This window comes from Bos indicus, chromosome 7 (genome assembly GCF_029378745.1).
Source record: "Bos indicus isolate NIAB-ARS_2022 breed Sahiwal x Tharparkar chromosome 7, NIAB-ARS_B.indTharparkar_mat_pri_1.0, whole genome shotgun sequence".
In the NCBI taxonomy this organism is placed as follows: Eukaryota; Metazoa; Chordata; class Mammalia; order Artiodactyla; family Bovidae; genus Bos; species Bos indicus.
In genome coordinates, this window is record NC_091766.1 from 108,656,317 (window position 1) to 108,682,061 (window position 25,745).

At 41.0% G+C, this 25,745-nt stretch overlaps 1 protein-coding gene and 1 pseudogene across 3 annotated transcripts in view; one reads left to right on the plus strand and one right to left on the minus strand.

Annotated features, from left to right (window-relative positions):
* Positions 1–25,745, plus strand: part of MAN2A1 (mannosidase alpha class 2A member 1) — a 211,974-nt gene that overhangs the window by 63,528 nt on the left and 122,701 nt on the right. For all 3 annotated transcript variants that reach the window (XM_019965504.2, XM_070794116.1, XM_070794117.1), the window contains exons 4-5: positions 2,786–2,957; positions 23,101–23,228. In XM_019965504.2, coding sequence (XP_019821063.2) covers positions 2,786–2,957; positions 23,101–23,228 — 300 coding nt within the window. The remainder of the gene's footprint in view (positions 1–2,785; positions 2,958–23,100; positions 23,229–25,745) is intronic.
* Positions 6,779–7,377, minus strand: LOC139184241 (protein lin-28 homolog A pseudogene; annotated as a pseudogene).

Consider the following 25,745-nt stretch of genomic DNA (forward strand, 5'->3'; position numbering starts at 1 on the left):
GGTGTGGTTCGTGGAGCCCCAGAGCAATTGCAGGTGTAACATCAAGATCGCTGCTTACAGTTCATGGTAACAAATATGATCACAGTTAAAAACTTTAAAATAGGAGAATTATTGAAATGTGACAGACACATAAAGTGAGCAAATGCTGTTGGAATGATGACACTGATCTATTTGTTTGACAGAGGGTTGCCACAAACCTTGTATTTATAAAAAATGCAACATCTGTGAAGCAAAATAAAGCAAAGCGCGATAAAGCAAGTTATGCCTGTACTGGATTAGGCTCCATTCTCATGACATCATTTTATCTTCATCATCTCTTTGGAGACAAGGGAAGTTGCTCAGTCATATGCGACTCTTTGCAAGTCCCATGGACTGTAGCCTACCGGGCTCCTCTGTACATGGAATTTTCCTGGCAAGAATACTAGACTGGGTTGCCATTTCCTTCTCCAGAAAATCTTCCTGACCTGGGGATCAAACCAAGGTCTCCTGCATTGCAGGCAGACGCTTTACCTTCTGAGCTACCAGGGAAGTCCCTCTTTGGCAACATTATGTCCAAATACAGTCATATTCTGAAGTTACTGGCTGTTAGGACTTCAACGTATGCATTTCAAGAGGACAGATCCAGCCTATTAAAGGGACATAGAATGAGTTCTATGCTAACGTATTGGGTAACCAATATGTTTAAGATGTGGAGCAGTTTATTTAATTTGTAAATAAATTGTATACTTTTCAAAATTGGATGTTAGGAATATCTTTTATTTCTCCTTTGACCTGGTTTGATTGTAGAGATGTGAGAAGGGTAATTAAAGGCTGATGATGATTATAATAATAACAGCAGCCGCAGCCACGTCATCAAGTGCTGTAGTGTGTCCTGGGCTTGGGTAGTTAAAGGCTGCTGCTGCTGCTAAGTCTCTTCAGTCGTGTCCAACTCTGTGTAACCCCATAGACAGCAGCCCACCAGGCTCTCTGGTCCCTGGGATTCTCCAGGCAAGAACACTGGAGTGGGTTGCCATTTCCTTCTCCAATGAAAGTGAAAAGTTAAAGTGAAGTCGCTCAGTCGTGTCCGACTCTTAGTGACCCCATAGACTGCAGCCTACCAGGCTCCCCCGTCCATGGGATTTTCCAGGTAAGAACACTGGAGTTAAAGGCTGATGATGGTTATAACAACAGCAGCAGCAGCCACGTCATCAAGTGCTGTAGCTGTAGCATGGAAAAGTTGAATTATTCAGGTAGTGTTCTTTGGTGACAAACTAGCTTAAAAATGTCCCAGATCAAGAAAGTTCTTTAAAGACTATTTTAAACTATATCCTATCTGGCTCATAGCTCCAATACCCTTCACTTTGTGGGTGCTCAATAAATAATTGTAGAATGAATAGATTTCAGTTAAAGCCAAAGGGAGAAATACAGTCATAGTGGCAGTGCCCATTAGAATCTCATGTTTGCATTGTCAAGAGTATATTGCCTGCTCAGCCCTTGCAAGTTTTTGTTATTTGTCAGCAAATACAGTATGCGTTGACTATTCGCTTGATTGTAGACAGACAAGAGAACTAACTTGCTGGACCCTTTGTGTTTTAGACCTCCCACAGGTGTGAGACTTGGAAACAATAGAACAGCGGTTTTGCCTATCTGTATAGAAACTCCCCTTCCTGTAAGATGCCGCAGATAAGAGGTGATTCTCACAGAGGACATTTTATCTCCCACAGTAGGTGGGATTGACGGCTGTGTGTGTTTTGCCTCAGCTTCTTGTTGTGTTGCTTTATTACTTGGCTGGATGGGGCTGCATTTGGAACTATAGATCTTGTTAAAAATGTTTCTTAATAGTCAAATTGTAAATGTCTTTAGATAAAATTTTCAGGATATTTGAGAAGTAGTAGGAAAAGGCAAAGAACTGAGTTGTTGCAGTTCTTTTTTGAAAACAACTTTATATGGATGTGTATACATTTGTTGTTTGATTATTGTCAATTTGTTCTTCAAAAAAGTAGAATAATGAGCAGCCTTTTGGGAACTCATGGCTATTTTTGGCAGAATTCTTCTTGTTAGTATTCATAATATTTCTGTAATTACTTTATTGCTCTGTTTCTAGGCTTTTGATATAGTTTGTACTTGTGATTTTCTTTTTCTTAGTTTTGGGTACTTAATGAAGAAGAAATTTTAGATGTGGTATGAGAGAATAAATGGACTTCACTGGTGGCTCAGTGGTCAAGAATCTGCCTGCAATGCAGGAGACCAGAGTTCAAGCCCTGGGTTGGGAAGGTCCCCTGGAGGAGGGCATGGCAGCCCACGCCAGTGTTCTTGCCTGGAGAATCGCACGGACAGAGGAGCCTGGTGGGCTGCGGTCCCTGGGTCACAGAGTTGGATGGGCCTGAGCAACCGAGCAGCAGCAGCAGAGAGAATAAAATTTTGATTCTGTATTAAAAGAATATTACGTCCAACTTGCTAATGTTGTTTGGGTTTTTTTAATTAAAAAAAAATTCCTTAAATTAGAGATAAATTATAAGTAGTTGAATTAGATACTGTAATTGTTAAGTACGAATAAATGTTTTTCAACTTTCTCATTTTTCTCACTGATATCTGAATTTGTACAGTTTTCAAAGTCTTTTTATCATTTCAGTATTAGTGGCTTTTTGAGTCTCATGTCCATTCAGTGGAATTTCATTAACTGAAAATATTTGCTAAATTTTTAGTTGTCTTTGTATGAATGAAACCCCTAAGGTTATACAAAATGCAATTGAGTGTGACTGAGTTTACGTCAGACCTTTGTGATGTTATTTGTGTCTTAATTTAGGTTGGTTGAAGACCTTTGATGACTACTTTAGAGAGAAGACTCAGTATATTTTTAATAATATGGTTGTCAAGTTGAAAGAAGACCCACGGAGAAAATTTATATGGTCTGAGATCTCTTACCTTTCGAAGTGGTGGGAAGCTATAGATGTTCAGAAGAAGGATGCTGTTAAAAGGTTTGTTGTTTAAAACTATTGCTTTTTGAAATTAGGTAATATTAAATACATTAATTTTGCAGTGAAACATGTGTTGACTTTTCAGAAGGTGAAAATTCTTAGCTTTATAAATGAAACTTAAAATATTTCTCCATATCCTTTTATTACCTTGATTCTGGTTCATTTCTGAAAAAGTGACCTGAAACTTCTCCATTGAAATTCTTATGTTCCAGCTTTGTCCTTGCAATGGAATTACTACGTCAAAGGGGCTTAATGTTTTAAAGATTTTTTTGAAGTATATAAATCGAAGTGATCCCTGTAAAGGTGGTTTCAGTGTGTTCTTCATTTAGAAATGTACCAATTTCTCTGCATATTAGCAGATGAAATTCTCTGCATATTTGCAATGTAATTTTTTTCTAAAACATATCAATTTAAGTATTGGAAAATTTGCTTAGTGATAAAATTTTGATTAGTGATAGTGTTACATGTTTTCTCATGTATGCAGGCAGAACTTTCTGTGAACTGCTTGATCCTGTACTTTGCTTACTGATTTCTAAGAGTGCTTATGCACACATATGAATCCTTATTTTTTCTGAAGCTTTAAATTTCTTCTTAATTCTTAGTGTTTGACACATAGACTTCAAAAGTTTTTATGTAGTCTAATGTATTAATCTGTTTTCTTGATATTGGCTTTTCTGTCATACCCAAGTCTTAGCCTAAGAGGAGATCTTTCCCCCCCCCTTTAGTGTTTTTACTGCTCCCTTTCATAAACCTTCCGGTTTACTCTTTAATGTGGTGTAATGGGGGCTTTTGCTCTGCTGTCTCTCTGCTCCCGCCACCCGCCCTGCTTCCAGGAGTTTAAGGTTTGTCTTAGCATAAACTACTTTTTTTACTTATTTAGTGTCACATGTGCACCACTTACTGTATCACTTCCTGTGTTAAGTACCTTACAAATGATAACTGATAATCTTTGCAGTAATCCTGGGCAGTGAGTCCAGTGAGTGTCTTGATTGTACAGATGGGGTCACCCAGCTGGACATGCCACACTGCTTACCGTCCAGGCCAGCCTCAGCCCCATAAGCTCTTCCCTTACACATTCTTTCTTTCCCCTGACTTGAAGTGCCATCTTTATTGTATTTAAATAAGCATTGATTTCTGGGCTTTCTGACCTCTTTCTTTTTTTTTTTTTTTTCAGTACCAATAAGTTTTTATTCATTGTATATTCCCAAGGAAAACAAAGGAAAGGGAAAAGGGTCAGCGTGTGTGTTACAAAATGATAGCAAATGGGAAAGGAAGTACCTGGCACAGTAAAATCAGCCATCAAATAAACACTGCCCAGATGGGGTTGCCAAAGCCCAAGGCGCTATGTCTCCTGCAGTTCAGGAATGAGAAGGGATGAGGAAAAGAACAGATGGGTACATGCTTTTCTACCCTCCCTCCCTCCCTCCCCATTAAATTCAAGATTTCATACAAAGCTTTGGTTTCTAGCAGTAAACATGGAGTTACATTCGTCTGTCTGCTATTAAACAATCTTGTGGCTACTTTGACATAAGTTTCTTGCACCTGCATAAAAGTTCCTGAGTGACTTGGATATACATTCATCTTTCCTTTCGTGGTCTCCCAGCCCCACCTTCTACATGGAAGGCCCCCTTCATTGCTCCTCTCTACCCTTGGAGTTGGTCTTAATCCAACCAAATACATCAGTCCGTTTAGCATGAATCACATCAAGGAATGGACAGGACTCGAAATTGGGAACGAGGGATGGAGCAATCTTAGCCTTTTCAGGGTTTTTGCACAAATCACTTAATCACAGATACCCCACAAATTAAATGTATAGGTATATGGTCTATTTCGGGGGGGCACAAAGGTGGAAAGAAGAGGGAACAGGAATCTAGTTTTCAGGACAGATCTTGTTTGAAATAGGAAATAGAGGAAGGGGAACACAAAAGAAAGTGTAGTTCAAGACCCCCCAACTTCAAGAGGGGCCCCCAAGCTTACGTTTCAGATCTCTTTGCCTGGTGCAGAACATTTTGTCAAAGATGCTTTGGCTATTTTTCTCAATATAAAAAGAAGTTTGTAAACAATAAAACCCCAAAAGAACATGGAGAAGACCAACACATTATATTTACACAAACTAGGCCACCTAGCAATCACCAAATCAGCTACTTGTGAAGTCCTACAAAGCCCAGACAAATATAATAACTAGAGGGGGGCAGCAGCTGGGGGAGACAAGGATCAGACACACATCACCCAATGCGTTCTATTGCATTTGCCCCGTGACAACACAGTGAGGTAGGTCTGCAGGGATCTCACAGCTTGTAAACGAACCCGCCGCCCCCACCGCCCTTTCTCCTTTAGCTGCCATGATACTAATCACTGCTGCAGCAGAGTAGGACCCTGGCTCTGGGAACCACAAAGAAGCCATTGCTGATGGTCTCTCCAGAAGCCAAGAAGGAAAAGCCCAGAATCGTTAAAGATCTTGTCCTTGCTTCACATATCCATCCCTGGGCAGCTCAAGATGGGTACAGAGGCATTGTTCTTAAAAACCTCTCCTTACCAACTTCTATTTCTTATAAAAACACACACACCCTGTTGTGCAGGGTCGGCCTAGCCCAGTCAGGTGGAGGATGGATCTGGTATATAAAGCGAGTCCTGTGCCCTAGGATTATAGATCTGGAACAGGAATCCTTTGCCACACATACAGACGACCTTTGCCTAATCTTGGCTTCCCCTCTCTGCACTTCTTACCTGGCCCAGCTTCTCCTAACTTCTCTGCACCATGTTTTCCTGTTCAGAACAATTTCCAATCTTTCAGTAGGAAGGAGACCAAGTCATGGGGCAACCCAGTTAAAACCTAGTCTCTCATGAAACGCTGAAGGGATTTCAGGAGGACACCATGGCAGAAGAGCCAGCTGTAATTGGCAAAAATGAGGTAGTTCAATAGGCTATACACTCCAAATAGTTGTTCTCTCTGATGATACAGCAACAAAAAGCATTCCTGCTGTGCAGACCCGGAGCTGCTGCTGACTTATCCCTGAGATTGCTCATGTACCTGAGAACACAGTGCAGGAATGAGGGTCTTAGATTAAAATACACAAAAATACAAAACCAGAATATTTATATTATGAAAAAAAAAAAAGTTAAAATGCACAAGATATGTCATTTGCACACTAGTGCAGTTGGCATCCTGGAGAAAGTGGGACCCAAGGTACAGTCACCCAAGGCAGCAAATAAATAAAATTGAGTTGGCCCAGAATCGGGTAAGAGTGAGCTTAGAAGCAGCAAGTCTCAGCTGTTCCCTCAATTACCCCTTTACCTGTCATCATAACCCATTACTTGGGACAGTTCTTGGCATTCTGTCCCAAGAGGGGGTTAGGAGGAGAGAAGACGAGGAAAACCCTGCCGCCCCCCTGAGATGTTTCCTCCCATGGAATGTAGTGGCTTGTTGGTTGGGTGCATCAATCTGTTCTCCTCTTAATCTTTACACTCTGATACGGGAAATATTATTCCACAATCTTCTTTAAGAGTAAAACAACTTCCCTACCCAGGCCACTTTCAAAAGCTGGAGATTCTGGGGGTGGAGACTCAGATGAAGCATGCAGGGAGGGTTAACCCTCAAAGCCCTCATATGCATTTGGGAAGAGCTAATTGGAGTTTCTTTGCCTCACCCCTTCTTCCCACCAAGAGGGAAGAGGGGGTGATGCTGTGGACTCCAGCCTCAGATATATGGCAGTGCCAGCTGCCCCCTACCCACCCTGTCCCCACTTTCTCCACTCTGCCGATTGATGCCTGCTCCTCAAAGCTTTCTGATCACAAAACGATAGCCCCCACCCACTGTGGCTTCAATTCTGGGCCTCTGGGAGCATGGCAGAGCTATGGATCTCTTCTTCCTCCTCCCGAAAGTAGGCTGGCTTTCCCTGGGAGCTTGCTGGGCCTTCAGTGGGCATGAGGCTACCATATGGTTGATGCTCTGGCAGAAATGGCACTTCTTGGGCTGCGGTGGCAGTTTGCATTCCTTGGCGTGATGGTCTAGACCTGCACAGTTGTAGCACCTGGCTCCCGTTGATCTGCGTTTCTGCATATTCTTCCCTTTAGGCCGCCTTTCACTCCCAATACAGAACACCCCCCCAGGGCCGGTGACTCGGATAGATTCCAGGCCCTTGGCGGACTTCTTAAAGGTGAACTCCACGGCCTCCCCCTCCTTCAGGCTCCGGAAGCCCTCCATGTGCAGCTTACTCTGCTGCACAAAGACATCCACCGGGGGGTCGAGCGCGACCCCTGCGCTGGCGGTCATGGACAGGAAGCCGAACCCCATGCGCACGTTGAACCACTTAGGGATGCCGGCACCGTGCAGCATCTGCGGCTCCTCCGCCGCGCGGGCCGCGTCCTCCGGCGCCTTAGCGCAGCCACCTGCGAACTGCTCGTGGGACACAGAGCCCATGGTAGTCGGCTGAGCCCGCGGCCCCGGGCCCCTGCTTGGGCGGCTGCTGGCCCCAGAGAAGTCCGGAGGCCCTGACCTCTTTCATAGACTTTTCCGTGTAACTGTAATTGTTGCAAGCTTATGAGGTGTTTCATTAACAGACAGTTTAAATCTTCCTTTATTTTTCTTTATTGAAAAGTTCTTTTAATGAGTGACTGCTTAATTTTCCCAGAGAGCTTTGGGATTAATTCTTCCTACTCGATCCCCCAAAAAAGAGGGGGAAGATTTTGAGAGGTATTGAGCTAAATGTTTAAAGGTATTTTCGGGAGAATTAACTTTCCATTATTATCTATCAGACATTTTTTCTTCCCTGATAGCATCCTTAAAATGCTTACAAGAGTGGTTAGAAGATGTCAGAAGTGAGGGCTGTAGGCTCTGAGAGTCCTGCACTCACCAGGAGTAACTGTGGCACCCAGAGGCCGACCCCCTCTTCCTCGCTTGCAGTGTGTGGCCACAGGAGACGGTTGTCAGCACAGTCTTCCGGTCAGTCACGGCAAGCTGGGATTCCAAGACACTACATAACATGTATTGACTTTTTAAGTTGAAATGTTAGCAGCTAATTTATATTAACATGCACACATACACATCCTTAATTAAAATCAAGCTATCCACTGGTTTGCAACTTTTCAAAAATTAAGAACTGCCCTGTAATGCTCTATGGAATTGGTGCTTGTCAGATATGTAAGTTTTTTTTTAACTAAGTTTAAAGACAAAATTTTCTGTCTGTCTAGGTCTTATGTTGGTCCTTGAATATAAATAATGCTTATAGTTTCTTAAATTATTATTTTATAGCGTTTTACTTAGATTGTGCAGATTTTAAGATTTTATTCCATCTGTAGGTTTTTTTCCTTATTATTTGGTGGGACCTGATTATTTTTTTATCTTGATTAGATTGGCTGAAGCTCTTACTAGTTTCGTTGGTTTTTGTACCCCCACTTGTTTCCTAAAAAACTTTTTGCATTGTACTGATATTTACTCTTGACTTTTCTGTTTTTATTTAATTCCTTCTGCCTTTTTTTTAACGAATGCTAAATGGGCCAGTTGATTTACTTGAACAAGAAGTATTTCTCTCTGTGTATTTGCCTTTTAGCACTGCTCTTAACCAGCATTCACATTTTTATGTGTTATTTTGTTAATATGATATTTTTTCCTAAATCATCTGTAACTGTATTATTGTTTTCTTTTGCCATATATCTGGGTATGTATAACTTATTACTAAATTTTTCATTTATCAGTTCAAATACTTTTCATCTTATCTGTTTTGCTCTTACTAATTAGTTTTATTTCATTTCCTTATAATTCAGTTATCTAGTTGTTTCTGGTCTCTTTTTGGCATATGCTTTTTAATTTTTTTGTTATATTTACTGTATTTTATGTGATTTTTTCAAGGTTTTTTCTTCCCACTTCACATTCAGTTATTGGTCATGTAGAGCCTGTTCTTTTCTGGCTTCAAATGCATGGTTTTAACTATGCTTTTTAATTACCCTTTAGTTCTGGATTCTTTATATTGTTGTTTATGTGTCCAGATATTTTCTCTTCTTTTTTAAAACCCATCCCATGAGGAATAACATGTATCCACACCTGGAATTTGTTTCAAAACAGAGAGTGTGACTTCAATCACATCCCTTCCTTTTCTGACCGGATGCTGCTTGCATCTCATTCACCTGGTTTCCTTTTAGGAAATGGTCTCCAAACACAGAAGTCACATCTTTGATTTTCCTGCCCCAGGTCAGACAGGTCAGCTGTTATCTGAGCCCAGCCAGTCAGTATATTATTTCCCAGGATTTTCAGTCCTTGGAGAGTGACGTGAAGGTAGACAGCTGAAAGGAAGGGAACAGGACGGAGGGGAGGTTGGGATCGTCCCTTGGAGCACTGGTGCGTTCACAAGAGGCTTCCTGCCCTGTGGCAGAGCCCCTGTTGTGCCTGTGGCATGCCTTCTCATTGTTTCCAGTCCTCTGTTTAGCCTGGACTTGTAGCTTGCCCTCAGTCCTGTGTGCCCACGACAGCCTCCCGAATACATTCCCCATTCAGAGTCAGTCAGTGTTGCTTGTGGGGAAGAAAGCTAGCTGATATGTTGTTGTTTGGAGAAGGCAATGGCACCCCACTCCAGTACTCTTGCCTGGAAAATCCCATGGATGGAGGAGCCTGGTGGGCTGCAGTCCATGGAGTCACTAAGAGTCGGACACGACTGAGCGACTTCACTTTCACTTTTCCCTTTCATGCATTGGAGAAGGAAATGGCAGCCCACTCCAGTGTTCTTGCCTGGAGAATGCCAGGGACGGGGGAGCCTGGTGGGCTGCCGTCTCTGGGGTCGCACAGAGTCGGACACGACTGAGGCGACTCAGCAGCAGCATGTTGTTATTCGGTCACTCAGCTGTCCCTGCTCTTTATGACCCCAGAGACTGCCGCACACCAGGCTTCCCTGGCCTTCAGCATCTCCTGAGTTTTCTCAAGCTCGTGTCCACTGAGTCAGTGATGCTATCTGACCCCCGCACCCTCTGTCACTCCTTCTCCTCTTGTCCTCAAACTTTCCCAGCATCAGAGTCTTTTCCAGAGTCGGCTTTTTGAATCAGGTGGCCAAAGTATTGGAGCTTCAGCTTCAGAACCAGTCCTTTCAGTGAATATTCAGGGTTGATTTCCTTTAGGGTTGACTGGTTTCACCTCTTTGCAGTCCAAGGGACTCTCAAGAGTCTTCTCCAGCACCACAGTTTGAAAGCATCAGTTCTTTGGTGCTCAGCTCTTTATAGTCCAACTCTCACGTCCATACATGACAGCTGGAAAAACCATAGCTTTGACTAGACGGACCTTTGTTGGCAAAGTGATATTTCTGCTTTTTAATACACTGTCGAGATTTGTCATAGCTGTTCTTCCAAGAAGCAAGCGTCTTTTGATTTTGTGGCTGCAGTCACCATCCACAGTGATTTTGGAGTCCCAAGAAAATGAAATCTGACACTGTTTCCACATTTTCTCCATCTATTTGCCAAGAAGTGATGGGACCGGATGCCATTATCTTTGTTTTTTGAACGTTGAGTTTTAAGAAAGCTGTTTCACTCTCCTTCACTTTCATCAAGAGGCTCTTTAGTTCTTCTTCACTTTCTGCCGTAAGGGTGGTATCATCTGCATATCTAAGGTTATTGATATTTCTCCCAGCTATCTTGATTCCAGCTTGTGCTTCCTCCAGCCCAGCATTTCACTTAATGTGCTCTGCATAGACGTTAAATAAGCAGGGTGACAACATACAGCCTTGGCATACTCCTTTCCCACTTTTGAACTAGTCTGTTGTTCCATGTCCAGTTCTAACTGTTGCTTCTTGACCTTTATACAGGTTTCTCAGGAGGCAGGTCAGGTGGTCTTAACAAGGTCCCATCTTGTTAAGAGTTTTCCACAGTTTGTGGTGATCTACACAGTCAAAGGCTTTATCATAGTCAATGAAGCAGAAGTAGATGTTTTAGCTGAAATATTTCTCCTCAAATCCTTTGTTGGAGAGCAGGGTTCCAGAAAGGAAAAAAAAAGACACATACGTTTGTTCCCATTTTTTTAAATTCTGAGCTTATACTATTAACATTACTGACATCTATAACATTATTAACATCTAGTGACATTACTGACAGAATTTTGTTTTGACTGCTAGTGTAATGGTTATGCAATGGTTTGTTTTTCCCTTTTTGAAGATGAATCTATGGATTAAATGTCTGTAGCTAAATTTGCAAGCTAGCTGTTGCAGAGAAGAACCTGTTAATTCTAGCAGAGTTCTCTGTAAGCTTTTATTGTCCCTGAAGAATACCAATTGATTATGGGAATTTAACAGAAACATAGCTCAAGTGATCTTCATAATCTATGCTAGCAATGACTTGTTTGATTCTTCCCCCTGTGGTAGCAGTATTCAGCTCTATAAGCTTTTTAAAATGAAAAATGTAGTTAACTAAAAGGAGATTCATGCAGACAACATCTACCTTCTTTATTTTATGTGACTCAATCAAGTATAGTCATGGTTCCTACTTGTAACACATAGACAGTGGATTTAACAGAAACTGCCTTGTTATCATCAGCCCATTTTCTGTCTACTCTTGTTTTATTTTGAAAATAACTGGTATGTTAACATTCTTTTTACTTTTTAAACTTCATATTTGAATATTTTTTAGCTAAATTCAGTTTAAATACTATGTGATATTTATAATACATAGAAATGTGGACCCTTATTCAAACAGCTGAAACGTTATTAGCCTTAGCATTTCCTTTGACTGTCACCCAGCATATTACATATTCATTTTCCCTCTGGGCTCTAAGATATTGAAGGGGTTTTTACATAGCATTTGCTTCTGCTACTGAGACCAGTGTTGAAGTAAGAAGCCCATTGAACTGTTGGAACCTAGAACAGTTTATGTGTTTGCCAGTATCTTGACCAGCTTCTCTGTGTGGACCTCTGATATGAAACAAGGCTCCGAATGTATGTGTTAGATATTGTCTTGACCAGGCTTCTGGATTACATTGCTTTGCCAGGCCTGCAGTCTTTCATCCTTCTACCATTCCCTTACATCTTTTTTTCCTAGGTTTATAGTTTAGTAAACCTTCCACCCTGTCCTAATAACTATCTCTGCTTATTGAAATCAAAGGAATGTTTGAGGTTGCTTTCTTAAATAATACAATTGCAAACATATTGCAAACTTACATACATTCTATATCTTGAGTTCACTAGGAAAAATAACCTTTAAAGTTCTTACACTAGCTAATTTATTATACATTTTATACAGGTCAGATTTTATGGTATTTAAGGAAAGGCTGCTATAAAATTTGCAGAGCAATGAGAAGTTACAGTGTGTCTTGTGATGTTCAGAGTAAATTGCAGGTTTGGATCGAATTTAGAGCCTAAAGATACATAGCGTTTCATCAAAGGAGTCAAAGCAGTGCCCAGTGTCTCAGATGACTTTGATTCTAGTAGTGAAGCAGAGGTGTAGGTTTATTTCAGAAAGTACGTACTCCATCCGGGCGCCCGCCCTCCAGTCCTGGCTCGTCCCTCGCCCTCTCATTCAGTTCATCACTGGCTTCCGCTGCATCAGATAGGGGCAAAAGCCTGGAGCGCTGATGAGCTGCTATGTCTGTGGGTACTCTTCAGTCCTCCTAGGGGATTTCTTAGCAGTGTTGACACTGACCACTCCATTCGCCTTGAAATTCTTTCCTTTTTTGGTCTTCTGTGGCCCAGAGCTCTTCTCCTGGCCCCAGGCGTGTATGGCTGAACAGTGCTTTTTCTTCCCCTTCGTGACTCCCTCCTCTGCCCCTTCCTACACATTCCAGCTCTCACCCGTGTGCAGCTGCTGCTTCTCCTCTTCAGTCTGCGGGTGATTCCACACCGCTGTTTTAATTTCCAAGTGTGCAGGCTAAAGTTCCAACCTCACTTTCTTCTTCCCTAGTCAAGGGTAAGAGTAACACCTAACACTGAGTGGTTACTCTACTCAGTGTAGAAGGCATATTCTCAACAGTGCTATGTATTCATTCAGCTGGTCCTAGGTCATTCCTGCATGCTGAGATCCTGCATTTTCCTCATTCTCCTTCTGGGGAGACCAGCCAGAGGGGGTCAGGAGTGTGCCTCGGGTCCCTGTGTATGAGCCTGCCCGTGTCTTCTTGGCTTCAGATGCCTCAGTGACATCCAGCGTCCACAGGCCCAGTGCGGCCCCTCCACTGGGCACATCCTTGCTTGGCCCGGTTCCCGCTCACCTGTCTGCCCTTCCCTCCATCACTTCTCCCCTCACACACCTCTTTAAGCCCCGCTGAACCACGTGGATGTCCTCAGTCACAGTTATTCTCTCCTTCTTAGGAATTTGCTCATGAGTTTAGCTGAGAATTTTTTTTTTTCCTTTTGTGCATTGGATAATCTCAATGCTGTTTATTCTTTAAGACTCAACTGAAATATTGCCTCAGCTCTGAAGCCTTCCCTTATTTTCTCCTTCGTCTATTCAGCAAGTATTTACTGTGCTAGACTCCAGGGATACAAGAAGTGAATTAGAGATACCTGGTCCCAGCCCTCAGGGCAGGGAAGGGAAAACAATGTAATTAACACAGTATCACAATAAAGTCTTTCCTTCTATGGAAACAAGGGGGTCTTGGAAAGCTTCCTGAAGCAAGTGGTATTCAAGTTGAAATTGGAAAGCTATTAGAATAGCCAATAGCAGAGGGTGGGGAAAGGATTCCAGGTTATGAGAGGAGAATTGTGATTATGGGCCAGGGATTCGGAAGAACGTGGCCTGTTCCGACGCCTGAAAGAAGTTTATTATGCTGCAGCAGAGCAGGGGAGGGTGTGTGTGCAGGGCTGAGCACAGTGCAGTGCTCAGGGAGGTGCAGATTAAAACTGCTTCCAGGTGCTATCTAGAGCCCCTGAAAGGGGACACAGTCAGAAGGACTGAAAGCTCCAGGGCTTGGGAAGGGTGCGGTGACTGTAGCTCTCTGACACTGCTAGTGGGAATATAAAATGAGAAATTACTTCCTGAAAGGCTGCCTGAGTTTTCCAAAGTTAAGTATTCATCAACTTTCCAAGATCTTCTTGTTCCCATAGAAGGAACCTGCTTTACTGTGATACAGTTTTCATTCCATTGTCTTCCCTCCCCTGCCGTGAGGGCTGGGACCAGGTAAGTCTAGTTCCTGGGGGCTCCCTCCTAGGAATTTATCCAAGAAAAATAAAAACATGTTCACAAAAAAGACTTACATAGACATTTTCATAGCAGAATCTTTTATAATGACTTCAAACTGGAAACAGTTCAAATATCCATCAACAGAATAATGAATTAAAATTTTGTGCCGTATTTAAACAATGAATTATCACTCGGCCATGAAAAGTAATGTTACTGAAATATACAGAAATATGGATGAATCTAACAAACATGTTAGCAAAAGAGTCCTGATAGCAAAGCACATTGTAGGACTCTGCTTTGTGACGTCTGAGAGTAGCTCATCTGTTGGGATAGGAATCGCAAGGTAAGGATGTCACTTTCTGGTTGTTATTGTTGGGGGGAATTGATTGGAAAAGGGCAGAAGGGACATCTCTGAATAGCTTATGTCTTATTTTCGGTAGTAACGGGTACAATTTTGGGCAGTAACAGGTATAAACAGTTGTCAAAATACATCAAACTGAACACATGTATATTATGTGTTGGCTATATCTCAATTATAAATACTTCAGCAAAAATGGTCAGCCATAACAATGATATATGTCTATTTATTGACATGGAAAGATGTTTATGGTAGATCAGATCAGATCAGTCGCTCAGTCGTGTCCGACTCTTTGCGACCCCATGAATCGCAGCACGCCAGGTCTCCCTGTCCATCACCAACTCCCGGAGTTCACTCAGACTCACGTCCATCGAGTCAGTGATGCCATCCAGCCATCTCATCCTCTGTCGTCCCCTTCTCCTCTTGCCCCCAATCCCTCCCAGCATCAGAGTCTTTTCCAATGAGTCTACTCTTCGCATGAGGTGGCCAAAGTATAGTATTAAGTAAAATAAACTGGTTAAAAACTATGTCTACCATAACCCTTTATGTCTTTATAGAAGGACATTAAGAGTGAAATTTTCAATTTTATTCTTCAACTTCATGTATTTTCTGATTTATTTGAATGAGAATTTTATTGCTTTTATTTTTAAAAAATGAGAAAATGAAATACTATTTATTATACAATGAAATATTTAAAGTATATCTTATTGAAATTTTACAGAAGCTATTAGTTAAACCATCTAATATGATAAATATTCTTAAATGAAATTTCATGACTATTTTATGCTATAGTTTTGTTTGTTTTTAGTGCTTAAAAGAAATCAGGGTAGTATGGCATTTATAGTTTAGAGAACAGTTTAATTCATATTTTAACATAAGTCTGAACATATGAAGGGTACACAGTGAAAGGTAAGGTGCTGACGACTCCTGTTTCTTTGTCATCTAACTTCACAGGAGGCAGCTATTGTGATCAGATATATATAATTTATACAGAAATAGGAAAAGATACGTTCATGTACATATATGCAAAGACACGTTCTTATGCATTATGCAAATGACAGCATGCCACGCACATTGTGCTTTTTTTGAGTGCATCTTTTTTATTGTAGTGTAATGTATATAACCCAAAATTTATCATTTTAATGTTTCTCTGTGTGACATTCGCTGGCATTACATATATTCACATTGTTTTGCAACATACCCATCGCCCATCTCCAGAACTTTTTCATCATCTTAGATTGAAATGCTGTACCTGTTACACAGTAACGCAGTCACCATTCTGCCTCTGTCTCTGTCAGTTTCACCCTGCAGGTGAAATCATACAATGCTTGTTTTTTTGTGTCTGCCTTATTTCAGTTACCATAATGTGTTTGAGGTTCATTCATATTGAAGCATGTGTCAGTTCCCTCCTCTTCCAGGGCTGCATCGTGTTCCGTTGCATGAATGTGCTGTGTTTTGTTTGTTCACTCGTCCATCAGTGGGCGTTTGGATTGTTTCTACCTTTGGGCAAAAATGCTGCGATGAGCATGAGTATGTAAATGCCAGTTTGAGTCCTTCCTTTCGTTCTTCTGTGTGTATACCCAGAAGTGGAATTGCTGGGTCCTGTGACAGTTCCAAGTTTAAGTGTTCACAGAGCCCCCACGCAGGTCCCCGCACAAGCTGCGTCACTTGACGTCGCCACTAGCAGTGCTGGCGGTTTCCAGCTTCTCTGCATTTCTTATCAACACCTGGTTCCTGTTTTTCTTTTCTTTTTTTTTATAATAGCCATCCTAATGAGTTTTGTACCATGCTTTTTAAACTTAATATATCTCAGAGAATCTTTCAGGAATCTTTCTTTTTTAAAGACTGTATACAAGTCTTTGCTATGAGTGGGCCTTAATTTAACTTCTCCTGATTAATGGCCCTGTATTTTCTTTTACGGTCTCTTGTGAATGCATGGAGTATATCTTTATATTTAGTGTATACAGTCGACCCTTGATAATCCTCAGAGGATTGGTTGCAGAGCCTGCCTCGGATACCAAAATCCTTACATGAAATTGAGTAATATTTGCATTTAACCTACACACATTTCTCCTGCATACTTGAAACCATCTCCAGATTACTTATAATATTTAATACAATGTAAATGTTATGTTGATCAGTTCAGTTCAGTTCAGTTCACTCGCTCAGTCATGTCCAACTTTTTGCAGCCCCTTGAACCATAGCACGCCAGGCCTCCCTGTCCATCACCAACTCCCAGAGTCCACCTAAACCCATGTCCATTGAGTTGGTGATGCCATCCAACCATCTCATCCTCTGTCGTCCCCTTCTCCTCCTGGCCCTCAATTTTTCCCAGCATCAGGGTCTTTTCAAATGAGTCAGCTCTTCGTATCAGGTGGCCAAAGTACTGGAGTTTCAGCTTCAACATCAGTCCTTCCAGTGAACACCCAGGGCTGATCTCCTTTAGAATGGACTGGTTGGATCTCCTTGCAGTCCAAGGGACTCTCAAGAGTCTTCTCCAACACCACAGTTCAAAAGCATCAATTCTTCGGCGCTCAGCCTTCTTCACAGTCCAACTTTCACATCCATACATGACCACTGGAAAAAACCATAGCCTTGACTAGATGGATCTTTCTTGTCAAAGTAATGTCTCTGCTTTTTAATATTCTGTCTAGGTTGGTCATAACTTTCCTTCCAAGGAGTAAGCGTCTTTTAATTTCATGGCTGCAATGACCATCTGCAGTGAATTTGGAGCCCAGAAAAATAAAGTCTGACACTGTTTCCACTGTTTCCCCGTCTATTTGCCATGAAGTGTTAATAGTTGTCAGTGTAATGTCAGTGCTGTGTAAATAGTGGCTAGTGTGCGGCAAATTCAGTTTTGCTTTTGGGACTTCCTGGAAGCTTTTTCTTTTTAAAATTTTCCTTCAGAAGTTGGTTCAATGTGCGGACACAGAGCCTGCAGATATGTAGGGCTGACTGTACAGTGCTTTTGTTTATTTTTATCTATTTTCTGACTTCATTTTAATGAGCATAGATAAAAGTATATATGCATTTTAAAATTTGATAGTTATTGCTAGTCTTAAGTAACAATACCTTTTTCTAAACATCCTTGACATCACAGTGTGTTGTACAACTTTTTGATCTCATTGAAGTTTTAATTTGCATTTCCTTATGAGTGACATTAAACTTCTTTTCATTTTTAGCAGCTAGTTATTTCTGAAATATCTGCTTCATATTTTTTGTTTGCATTTCTTTGGGGTTGTTGGTATTCTTTTCTAATAGGAACACCGAGATTTAAATGGTTAGCAAAACAGATATGATTCCTGCCTTTGTGAGCTGGTAGTCTGCTGGGGGACAAAGACCGTGAACATGAAAATGTGTTATTAAATTTTGTGAAAAGTGCCATGAAGAAAAGTTTTGGGTTTTATGCAAGATAACAATTTAGGTGGGGTTTGGGTGGAGTGTGTGTTGGCCAGAGAGGCTCCTAATGGATGCATTACGAGCCAGTGAGGCAAATATTGGGAGAGGATCCTCCAGACAGAGAGAGCATAGACTGCAAACTCAGAGACAGGATATGGTTGGAGTGAAGTGAGGAGGAGATGAGGACAGATGACTCACTGGCTGTTTGCCCCTCATATATCCTCTAAAGGTGGGCATCGACAATACTCAGAAGAATACGGTGAGTTTCCCGATTTATTATCTGAGGAGTTTTAAGAGAAAACTTATTTTTACTCTCTTATTAAATACTTCTCATGAAAGGCATATAAATCTGATGAGCAAATGTTTTTAAATTATTAATTGATTCATTGGGAGCCTCCATCTTTTTAAATTTTCCATTTAACTAGTTTTTTATTTAAGAATGAATCCCTGTGTATCATCATGTGTTATTTCATATTTCCCTAGATGTATGATTACAAATTCAACTCTTTTTATCATGTGAAATTAATTTGTGATTCTTTGATGCTGGCAAAATGATGCATTGTTTGCTACTAAGTTATCTGTAACAGTTTCCCCGTTTGGGGAAGAAAGCTCTTGACGTCTGTCCTTCTGTGTGTGACCAAAGTCTGAATGTATGATGTGTCTACACGGAGGAGAGGGACTCTCAGAGAAAAGGGCTTGCCGCTTCCTGTGCTTGGCGAGTAGATTCACTCTTCACAGCACAGTGAGCTTGACAGAGATGCTCAGCTTACTTTTGATCAGTATCTTCTAAAGCTTTTTATATCAAGCTTTCAAGCAGAGAAATTGTAGAAACAGAGAAGTGCATAGTGGCTTACAGATCAGCTATTTCAAAAAGTAAAATAAGGGTGTTGTTAATTGTGAAAGTTAGTGCCTGGCTTCCTATTTTCTGGACTTGCTGCATGTACGTACTCCTTTCTCTCCGTCTCTTTCCTTGTCTTTTCATTTGTTTCTAGATCTCTTGTTTATTAGGAAATGTTAGGAAGGGCATTCATGCAAAAAATTAACCAGAAACCAGAGAGTGTCTTGGCAGAAATTAAACAATAAGACCCTATGAGATGAGTGCAGCATTTTTGATTTTGCATTTCCTTGTTTTTTTTTTCAAAGTGATAATAGTGGTTGTTACTGGGGAGTTAGATCTGGGTAACTTTGTTTACAGTTTCTTCATCCTTTAAGTTTATCATTAGCACAGTAGGCATCGCTCTCCTAAAAGCAGTGTACGGAGCTTGCTTGCTTGTTTTTCAGAAAGCACCTCTTACTGGAGTGTCGTTGATTTGCAGTGTTGTGTTAGTTCCAGGTACATAGCAGTGATTCAGGTACGCGTATATTTGTATATGAATACGTATATGCTTTTTCAGATTCTTCTTCATTTCAGGTTATTGTGAGATATGTGTTTCCCTGTGCCGTACAGTAGGTCCTTATTGCTGTACTGCCCTGACAGTTGCAGGGAAATGGCTCAATTCATGCTTGTTGAGTGCTAAGTGAATGGAAATATTACTTGGGAACACCTGTATTTGCTCTAAGTAGCTTCTTCTCTGTTTCCCGTTACTTGATTTTAAAAAATTATGAAAGTGTCAAATGTACAGCTTGCAGTCTGTCTTAACTTCATTTTGTTTCTAACAATGGCAGTTTTAAATATGGTGCTTTTTGTAGGATAGCATGGCCTTTCTGCTATTGCTTATAAATATTTTTCCTGGTTAGTTCCTGGAGTGTTGCTTCTGCGAGACTGTCAGGACCGCGTTTTGTCCCCGTCACTACACGATGCTGACGGCTGCTGTGCTTCATTAGGTCAATGTCTGCATGTTTATTTGGACCGTTTTGTTTTGTCATTCCTCAGATGCTTCCTAAGCGCTTATTGCATATGTCCTAGAAATCAGGGGTGTACATGGCTAGTTTGTGCACTGCTGCAATTTTTACATGTTCATGGGTCTTTTTTTTAAACTGGTCAAGTGGCAGTTTTGCTTAACACAGTGAGTATATTTTATTAAGCCTGACCTTCCTGCCTGTGAGACTGTCTGGTTTATAATCCGGTTCTCAGCATTCCTATGTGTGGACTAGAGAGTGAAATAGTACTCACTAACCTGGTTATCTGGCCAGGTGTCCGTCTTAAATCATGCTGTCTATCCTCTCCCATTCTGTTCTACGGGTTAGAGAAACTGTGCTGAGAAAAGCTAAAACCTGTGTTCTTCCTGGCTTGCTGTTATGACACCACTTATGCCTCTTGTGACTGCCTCATGTAGTTTTTGTTAAAAATCTGTTTGAGCCACTGCACATGTCAGCTGTTTGTCTTCCATGACAGAGCATCTTGGCTTTCTTACGAGCTTGTTTCAAATCACTCTGAAGATTTGAAAAACCAACTGTAATCCATGCTTCCCCAGTACTTTAATAGCTATTTTAATAATATAAATATTTGTAAAATTTATTTCTCAACTTTATATTCTGACCCACTGATGTGTCTGTTTCTAAGTTGCAGTTATATGGTAGCTTTTTAAGCTGTAAAAATGCCTTTTACCAAGCAGAGGTGCGGGTTGCTCTTGATGACTCTCTCCTAGGTGGTTTCAGGAGATAGTTGCAGATTTATTTTTATCTCTAACATTTCTTATTGCCTCAGTTTCCTCTTACACTTTCCTTCTACTTGTTCCTTAACTCTCCTTTGACTGTTTTCTCCAAATTTCCTATCCTTTTCTATTTCCTCTTTGTGTCGTTTCTTCAAGATGTAATCTGTATATTGGCCTTTTCCCCTAAACTTAGTTTTCTTTTTTGTTAGTTTCTTTTGACTGCCTCATTGTCACATCAAATAGCCTTATCCAAATTTATATGTATCACACTGTAAATTGTAAAATGACTCCCTTCTCAGCTGAGCTGCACTGTGTGAGCAGCACCAGTCTCTGAGACACCTGGAATCCGATCCCGTGTCAGACGTGCTTTAGTGCTCGCTCTTATTTCAGGCGTTTCTTGATTCCCGCTGATGCTTCCTCAAGCGTCTCCTCTTTCTCCTTCCTCGTTCGTTTCTCCTACATAAGCCACATTCCAGATCGTGTCCCTTCACACCTACATTATTCACCCCTTTTTAGCTGACCCTTCCCTGTCCAATTTATTTGCCTATGTCTTTGCACTGCAGCCAATCAAAAGCTTTATGTTAATACTGATTTTAAACTGAGAATCTCATTCATGGATTCCCTATTCATCTAGCAACAGAGTGCCCATTATATGCCACGTAAGTTTCTCGGTGCTGGCCTGGAGAAATGAACAAAGCAGCACGTCCTGGTCCCTTCTGTCCTGGAGCTGATATTGTAGCGGTTGGTAGGACAAGGAAGGATGGGTATCCTGGAGGCTTCTGTGGGTGGGTTTATTTGATCTGAGAAAGGAAAGACAGGAGAAAATAGCTAAGAAAACTATGAAAAGCAGTTAAATGAGCAGGGGCTTTCACGCCTCCCCTGTGTTACAGATGGGGTAGTCTTCAGTCACTGTGTACAGATGAGAATTCAGTCTCTAATCTCAGTAGTATCTTAGGCGTCATGGGGAGGGGAAGGGGTAAAGTATTTACAAATGGAGTTGAAGAGATTTAATATGCATGATTATTTGCTGGCTTGGCTGTTTCTTGGAGCCTATTTATGCTTATGGGACAGGAAATATGTAGCAAAATAAAACTGGCAGAAATAGGTGAAAAATTCCATTGTCTGAGTGATTTTTTTTTTCCCATTTAATCTTAATAGTATTCAGATTAGTTACTTTATAGTTTCTATTCTCTGTTCCGGAGAAGCACAGAATTTGTTTTGGCCAGTTTATTTGTGATGTTTTCCAAAAGATCTGTTTACTGAAATACTGAGCTAAGGTGGCTAGAGATTAAACTCCAAATCTTTCCTGACATCTCAGGCTTCCAAGTACTGGCCATAGGTATAAGGGGCTGGGGCTGCCGTGGCCTCTAGAGTGTGGCTAAAGCAGGCAATCAACAGAAAGAGAAGAGGAAGAAGGAACCTTAAATGAAGTCCTGTTGGCAGGAAAAGTGGGACAAAATCGCCTTGGGTTTTGTTGTGTTCTTAAAGAGATACAGTTGTTAGGAATTCCCATCTTCTTTCTTGTAAGTCTGATGTGGGCCTGTGAGAAGCTGAGAATCTGAGATGTGACTGGGTTTCTTTAATACAATAATGAACCATCATATTCTCCGTGGGAGATTGCATTAGTTGGTGATCCCCATGGTGACACAGATGTAATTAATACCTTTTCATTTTACACAAGGAAATCATTCATTCATTCACTTTTAGAAATTGTGTCCTTATCCATTCTGTCATTGGTTCTGTGTTTGAAAAAATCAGATGTTTTGTTAATGCTACAGCTTGTGTTATATGCCTTGTATAAAATTATTCTTTATGCTTCTGGTCTGTTTTAGTTAAATTTGGCTTGATACTTGGCTGTTAAGTTATAGGTGTTCAGTGATATTTATCCTTATTAAAACTGCTTTTCCTTCTGAAATTTTACAGCATTTTCAAAACCACCTTGTCACAAACTCAGAAGTCTGTAGCACTTAAGATGTTTGCTAAAGTTCTTGACATTTATACTTCCTCATGTAGTTTTTCAGATTTTTTATTAGTTGATTATTTTTTTCTTTCTCTGAGAAAGATGTAACACTTGTATGGTGTTATGTAAAGGAGAACCCAATGAACAGATGATGATAATGTTAGACCTTTTCACTCAATAATGAAAGATAAACTTTATAGCCTATGTTATAACTGACTCCAGAGCAGGGTGCTCTATAATGTCTTCTGTGTTCCCAGAAGCATGTGATACTATTAGATTTACCTTTATTATCATTACTTTTATAGTTTGCATGATTAACTTATTAATGTCAGAAGTACTAAAGTAAGTATGATAAAACAAATGCTGTGCTTAAAATGACTGTCCACCAGTAGACACTCCTCAAGCATACACTCTGAGTAAAGCACTTTGCCAGGTGCTCAGCAAGATCCAGAAATAAATGAGACATGGCTGCTGACTTCAGGAAGCTATGTGGGAGAGCATATCCTTTATGAAATAGATCTCCCAGAGTCACCTGTGTGGCTTTGTCTTTAGGACAGGTCACCTCAGATACTGTGCCATGCATGCTTCATCACCAGTGTCCCAAAGTGGAAATTCATGCACTGTGTTGTTTTTTTTTTAATTACTGTAAATACATTTAAAGGCTATACCTAATGTTTATGATGTCTTACTTTTTAATTTCAACTTTTTTTATATATGTTAATGTAAATTCTTATGTTATTTTCTCCCTAGTTTGCTAGAAAACGGTCAGTTTGAAATTGTGACAGGTGGCTGGGTAATGCCTGATGAAGCTGGTGCACATTATTTTGCCATAATTGACCAACTAATTGAAGGACATCAGTGGCTGGAGAAGAATCTAAGTACGTATGGGTATCTTTCTCTTCCGTGTGGACTGTGCTGTGCTGTGCTTCGTCACTCAGTTGCGTCCGACTCTTTGCGACCCCATGGACTATGGCCCTCCAGGCTCCTCTGTCCATGGGGATTCTCCAGGCAAGAACACTGGAGTGGGCTGCCATGCCCCCTGCCAGGGGATCTTCCTAATCCAGGGGTTGAACCCAGGTCTCCCATGTTGCAGGCAGATTCTTTACTATTTGAGCCACCAGGGAAGCCCAAAAATACTGGAGTGGGTAGCCTGTCCCTTCTCCAGGGGGTCTTCCCGACCCAGGAATCGAATCAAGGTCTCTTGTGTTGCAGGCAGATTCTTTATCAGCTGAGCTCCCAGGTAAGCCCTGGTAGCTCATGTGGACTACTTTGGGCAGTTCATTTTGGGAGAGGTGAAATGGGGTCTTTTATTTTTTTAATAATTAATTTTTCTAGGACTGATTATTATTGAATAACTTATTTTTCATCAATTTATGTCTTTTGGATCATAAACTCTGTTATATAGGTATAATGTGGTCACTTTAAGGATCATCTACCTTGTTTCACCTATTTTATCAATTTTGTTTATTAATTTTAGTATTTTCTCCTAAAAATATCCCACTGGAATTTTAATCATGTATTAGTTAAGACCCTTGATCATAAAAGGCAAACACCTAATTGCCAGAGATGGGGCAGCGCCAGGGCAGACTGGGCCCAGAGGACTTGGACTGTGCTGCCTGGGTGCTGTCTCTTGGGCCTGCTCACTCTTGCATCTCCTCCTGGGGAGTGTGATAGCCGGAGACAGCCAGGACTCTGGTCTTCCTAGCCCAACAGGAGGAGTCTGCAATTAATACCTTACCTAACTGGCCCGCTTTGGGTTAGATGGTTATTTCCGAGTCAGTTTTTTGTGGCCATAGCTATAGGAGCTGAAATCACTGCGACCTGGTTAGTTTGATGCAAATGGTCTCAAGGAAAGAGAGATTTGAGGCAGGGTCAGCCCCACTTGAACCAGGTGAATGGGTCCTGTAAGGGGAAGAGGATCCTGAACTGGTAAAATCAGTTCATACAACTCATAAGAACATGGGACTAATTGAAATCTTTGTGATATATGATATTTGCATTGTGCATCACGGTAAATGGGGCTTCCCTGGTGGCTCAGTAGTAAAAAATCTGCCTGCCAATACAGGAGATGTGGGCTCGATCCCTGGGACAGGAAGATCCCCTGAAGTAGGAAATGGCAGCAGACTCCAGTATTCTTGCCTGGGAAATCCCATGGATAGAGGAGTCTGGCAGGCTACAGTCCATGGGCTCACAAAAGGCTTAATGACTAAAACAACGGCAAACAGCGTGCGTGTAATTATGCTCACATATTTTTCAGTACAGTTTTGTAGTTTATAGTAAATATACATTTGCAATTGAAATTATTTATATTTTATTATTTTAAAATATTTTAAAATATTCTGTTAGAAATGACACCCTCCCACCCCATTAATAGTGACTTTTTATTTTGGAATAATTTCAAATACAAGCATTCTAAGAGTACTACAAAGAACTCCCATAAAGCCCCCAATCACACTCACCAGTTATTAACATTTTGACACATTTGCTTTACTTTTTTCTCTTTCCATATTATTATTGTTGTGATTCTCGTAGAGTAAGTTGCGGATAACATACCTGTACCGAAAAGAGTTAGCATGGCAGGTCAGATGTTATCCTTAGAAAGGTCTTGCTTGCAGAGTTGTTCTTTGGTGGGTGTCTGAGGAGTTGAATTCTTCAATGATGAGTAACTCACTGTGTTTAAACTGCTTGTAAACCCAATGTAGTATATGTTAAACACTTGTTTTCCTTCTGGGAGTCGAATCGTATTATGAACTAGACAGTGAGTACCCACATGCCCAGAGCCCAGTGAAAGGCCTGGGTACAGTCTCGAGGGAGTGGTTTGGCTGGCCGCCTTTCGGTGTTGTCCGCATTCACTGGTGCAGTGGTTGACTCCGTCTGGGTAATCCGGCAGAGAGAGAGCTCTTAGAAGCCTGGGCCTGGTTCCTGTGGGCTCTGCCCTGTGTGCCGTTTGTTTCTGCTAATTTTTCTTTGTATCTTTTCACTGTAATAAATCATAGCTGTAAGTTTGACTTTATGTTGGGTGCTATAAGTTTTCTTAAATAAAGAAGTCTGGGGGTGGACTTAGGGACCCCCTACTTAGTGTCACTTTTCTTGAATACTGAGTTGGCCAAAAATTTCCTTCAGTTTTTAAGTAAAAATAAAAGACACTTTTTTTCCCCCATCAGGAACTTTATTGAACAAAGTATTCACCATTTTGTTCCACTACCTTCTGCCATTTTTCAGGCAACTTTATAATTCCGTTTTCCCAAAACTTTTTGTTTTTTTGAGCGAAGAACTGTTCCAGGTGCTTTTTTATAGTCTTCCAGGGAATTGAAACTTTTTCCATTAAGAGAATTTTGTCAAGACTCCAGTAAGTGGATTTTGTAGATTTTTTCTTTATGGATGTGTAATTTACA